Source organism: Sceloporus undulatus, chromosome 2 (assembly GCF_019175285.1).
Source record: "Sceloporus undulatus isolate JIND9_A2432 ecotype Alabama chromosome 2, SceUnd_v1.1, whole genome shotgun sequence".
NCBI lineage: Eukaryota > Metazoa > Chordata > Lepidosauria > Squamata > Phrynosomatidae > Sceloporus > Sceloporus undulatus.
Genome location: NC_056523.1, coordinates 192030450 through 192035309, shown reverse-complemented (window position 1 = coordinate 192035309; position 4860 = coordinate 192030450). Strand labels below are relative to the sequence as shown.

Genomic DNA, 4860 nt, shown 5'->3' with positions numbered 1-4860 from the left:
TGGCCTTTAACTCTATTTTCTCCATATTCTAAAAATTCTGAAATCTTGTAAGGGCCATTTTAAGGTTTGAGTTTTTAAAAAAATAAACATGGAAGCATAAACCTAAGGAATCCCTAAAATGTGTATTGGGTTTTTGGACATCCTTGTTTGCTTCTAAAGAGATAGGCATTTGACTGAGGCTGACATCCTGTTAGTGGCTCTTGCAGGCATAGGCCTGTTACAGACTGCCAAAATAAAGCTTCTTCGGGTCTCTTTGGAGGTGTGCTGTTTAAATGATGCATGCATCCTAAGAATCCAGAAGCTGCACCAAAGCTGCACTCCAGTGCTTAGGAATGGAGTGTGGCTTTGGCGCGAACTCAGGACTCTTAGGACCCATGCATCATTTAAATAGTATACCTCCAAAGAGACCCGAAGCAGCTTTATTTTGGCAGTCTGTAACAGGCCATAATTTTGTGCATTCTACAGACGCTGATATTCCCTTCTTCCATCAGCAGCACCCAAATCCCTCCAGTGTGTACCTAGCATAGAGATACTAAAGCCCTCTGACCATTTTGTACTCGGTGGAGAACAGGCAAGATTGCAGAAACATCTGGCTATGTCCATGTAGCCAGACAAGAAGTGATTATGTCAGTTGCTGAGACCTCTGGGGGACTCAGGATGGATTCAGATGTAATTGCTTCATGTCTAGCTAATGAAACGTATGGCCCCCCTGCTCTCCACCAAGCACAGAATGGCTGTGGGGTAGGGCTTCACCTGCTCTGACAGGTCCAGGGTAGTAAAAGGCTCAGTGTAGTTTGCTTCTGCATGCAGAACTACTATGCTGTATGAGCCATACAGAATTGTGGACTGAGTTTGTTATTACACAAAGTGATAGTCTCCTCTTTGTGGGATAATTGTGACTGACATCATTGTTCCTCTCTCACACAGATAAATGCATCACCAGTGAACTGCTCAAGGATATCCCCCTAACTGGGGTGCTGAGTGGGAGCGGAAGCGGAGGCGGAGGTGGAGGCGGAAGTGAAAGCAGAGGTGGAAGCGGAGGTGGAAGTGCAGCTGCAGCTGCAACTGCAGTGCCAACTGTAACTGTAGTTGTTGAACCAGAGCTTGTAAAAGGAGGTATGAGCTGGATTTCTTTCTCATAGAGATGAGAGGTAGAAAATTTTGCATAGCATGCATGTGCATATACACACATGCTTTGTATGGGTTGTTGTACTGCAATTAAATCAGGTCAAAATGGGCTAAATGTAGAATACAGGCTTCTAGTTATTTTTCTAAGGATACAAACATTGACAAACCTGAATGTCCAGACAAAATATTAATACACAGTTAAGCATGTTTCTGTTTTGCCAAATGTTTTGCTTCTCAGTCACAGATGGCAGTAGCAAAAACAGAATTTAACAAGTTTCATCCTTTAGTGAAGTAAAATGTTCAGTTGGTTGAACTTAATCAGATTTTCCTCAACCTGAAATGGAATGGATAAACAGTCCACTGAGTAAGTTAAGCTGAAATTATTACAGTTGTACCTTAGTAAAAGAAAGTTTAAAATATATCAAGTTCAGCTTCCATTACGTGTGTGTGTGTTCCGTCAAATCACCTGTCAACTTATAGTGACCTCATGTATTTCTTAGGTTTTTCTTAGGCAAGGAATACTCAGAGGTGGTTTTGCTAGTTTATTCCTTTGAATTTTCTCCTGCAGCACCTGGTATATGTTGGCAGACTAGTATATGTTGGCCAAGATAAAATGGAGTCTGGTGTTTAGGGTATTTAAGCAGGCAGCCTTTTAGATATGAATCCTAAAAACAAAAACAAAAAAAAGCAATGTTCTTCAAGGTGTAATTTGTGTTATAAGAGAAGCATACTCTCTTTACACTGTTACATATATTCCAGTAACATAATTTCCTCAAAGCCTTGTATGTATGTGAATATGCTATTTAAACCAAATATGCTAAATCAGATGATATTATTGAGAGCAATGGAAAATTTGCCAGATCTACTTTTTCTGGAAAATCCACATCACTGCATTTTCAAGTTTGTGGAATACGGAATATTCTGTAGGCCCAGAAAGATTGAGATAATTTCCCTCACTTCTTTCCCCAGGACCCCTACCATCCCCCAAGGAGGTTGTGAATGGAAACATTAAAACAGTGACCGAATATCGAGAAGAGGAAGATGGCCGTAAAGTGAAGGTGAGTGCAGGGTTAGGATCCAGCCGCATCCTTCCCCTATCTTGTGGTGTTCAGTGGGACTGGACCCCATCCTCTAACTTTAGTTGATACAATGGAAATTCAGCTCCCCATACACCATATTTTTTCTTTGTGCTTTCCATGCCTTGTGGTTACTTTCTGTCTCCACGTGGCCTTTTTCTTTTTAGAATGTTTCTGTCCTGCAACATGGGGTACTAAGTTTTTGACAGAGATTGGTATTGACTTAATCAGACCAACTATGTTGTCCAAAATACACAGGCACTTCCTATATATACCTCATGGTTATGATCCTGAGGTTACCCTGGTTTTGTTTTTTGCTAATTCCTTTTCTCAGTAAAATATGACATGTCTCTGTCCTTTTGCAGATCATCCGGACCTTTCGTATTGAAACCCGGAAGGCCTCTAAGGCTGTTGCAAGGCGAAAGGTAAATGATTTGGGGAAATTGGGGATGCTTGCCCCTTTGAGTCTTCCACTTTGTCCACTGGGCCTGCAGGGATCCTTTAGTGATTTCACCCCATCTTCAAATTTGTTCTTTTGGCACTGTGGCAGGATCTGCCTGAAAGCCAGAACAACAGTAAACATTTTGAATTCAAATCAGTATTCCAGGGACTGGAAAGGTAAGGCTTTCCAGATGTTGTTTAAACTGCAACTTCTGTGATCCTTCACCATTGGCCTTACTGGCTAAGATTGATGGGTGTTTCAGCGCAGCAACGTCTGGTGAGATAAATTAATCCTGTTCCTGTAGAATTGCCATCATGATCAAATGCATCACTCCCTACGGCGAGGAAGTTGTTCTGACTGAGCTAATAATTGAATGTGTGACCCATTTTAAGTACATTTTGAGGGGCACATTCCACAAGATCCTCCACCCTGTATGAGGCGGGTGCTTTGAAATAAAATAGTGTAAAATAAGCACACAAACTCTTATTTCCTTGTTTTGTGCTCTGCATTTGAAATGTATTTGCTTGGGGCTCTATAGAATTCAATCCCTTGCTCCTTCAAGAAAGGAATTACATCTACCTTCTTCAACTTTTAAGGATAATAAATGAGGCAACTTTGATCAAAAACATCACTTTACTCTTTCCTCACTTAGAACTGGAAGAAATTTGGAAATTCAGAGTTCGATGCTCCTGGCCCGAATGTGGCCACAACCACTGTGAGTGATGATGTCTTCATGACTTTCATCACCAGCAAGGAGGTGAGTGGCAGCATACACAGGAGGATAGAGAAAAAACCTCAAGAAGGCTGAGTGGGTGTTTTTTTGTTTGTTTGTTTGGTTTTTTTTGCATGGTTCCGCTGGCTATTCCGCTTCACATTTGGCCATAATCTCAAGTTGTGACTGATGAGGAGACTTTGTCTTGGGGCCTGTGTGGAGGAGGGACAGCTTGGCTTTCGGTCATATCACACACACTGTCCTCACTTTTGTCAGGACCTGAACTGCCAAGAGGAGGAAGACCCGATGAACAAGTTGAAAGGGCAAAAGATTGTGTCCTGCCGTATCTGTAAGGGTGATCACTGGACCACTCGTTGCCCTTACAAGGACACCCTGGGACCCATGCAGAAGGAGCTGGCTGAGCAGTTGGGGCTCTCCACAGGCGAAAAGGAGAAACTGCCAGGAGGTGAGTGAGGGCAGCCAAAGAGGCAACTGAAGAGGAGAAGGTACTCACTCCTGCAACTTGTAAACCAGTCTTCCTTCCTTCCTTCCTTCCTTCCTTCCTTCCTTCCTTCCTTCCTTCCTTCTGTTCTTATACCCCAGTCTTCTGTCAGAATAGCTTACAAATTGTTAATCACACAGCTTGCTGCCTGCAGGCATACAGTTTTAAAAAGATATGAAACAAAAGGAGAAGGGGAATGGCAGTGGGGAAGGGGGTCTGGTCCAGCAGTTCTTCTCTCCCTCTGAGGTCAGGGCCATGGCAGATGAATGGAGGAAGGGCCCTTCTGTTTCTGGGCTAGGCATGATGGAGCTTTGCTCACCCCTTTCCCCCCCTCTGTGGCCAGGATGATGGCAGTTGGAATGGAGAGAGGAGCCTTCTTCTGTTTCTGGGCTAGGTATATTTTCATCCTTCGAGTCAGGAGGGAAATGGTATTCATGCAATGTTTGCTAAAATCATGTTGCATTTCTACAGAACCAGAGCCTGTTCAAGCCCAGCAAAACAAGACTGGGAAGTATGTCCCTCCCAGCCTGAGGGATGGAGCTAGCCGCAGGGGAGAATCCATGCAGCCGAATCGCAGAGGTGAGCTTGCTTATGTGGGAAGGCTAGAGCTGAATTTTCAGAGTTCTGCTACCAATACAGGCTGAGTATCTCTTATCTGGAATTCCAAAACCCAAAATTGTCCAGATAGGTGGTAGAGCCAGTGACACCTTGGCTTTCCAATGGTTCAATGTACAAAAATGTTTGTTTCATAAACAAAACTTTTATATATATTGTGTATAAAGTGTAAATGAAACATAAATTAATTTTATGTTTAGACTTGGATTCCACCTCGAAGATATCTCATTATGTGTGTGCAAAATCTGAAATCCAAAACACTTCTGGTCCCAATAACTACTCAGCTTATAGTAATTAACTTGTGGGTCCACTTGGTTGGGCACCAGTTGTCTGGACAGTGCCTTATGGTCTCTTCAGTTTATACCACTCTGACCCAACTCTTTAT

General features: G+C 42.8%; 2 protein-coding genes across 2 annotated transcripts in view; one reads left to right on the top strand and one right to left on the bottom strand.

The window, feature by feature from the left end:
* Positions 1-4519, top strand: part of LOC121922495 (eukaryotic translation initiation factor 3 subunit G-like) — a 13704-nt gene extending 9185 nt beyond the window's left edge. The window contains exons 2-7 of the mRNA XM_042452007.1: positions 928-1116; positions 2098-2186; positions 2570-2629; positions 3299-3403; positions 3635-3824; positions 4332-4519. Of these exons, the coding sequence (XP_042307941.1) occupies positions 928-1116; positions 2098-2186; positions 2570-2629; positions 3299-3403; positions 3635-3824; positions 4332-4504 (806 nt within the window). The 3' untranslated portion in view covers positions 4505-4519. The remainder of the gene's footprint in view (positions 1-927; positions 1117-2097; positions 2187-2569; positions 2630-3298; positions 3404-3634; positions 3825-4331) is intronic.
* Positions 1-4860, bottom strand: part of LOC121920508 (plexin-B3-like) — a 149555-nt gene that overhangs the window by 59284 nt on the left and 85411 nt on the right. The gene's annotated exons all lie outside the window — the stretch shown is intronic.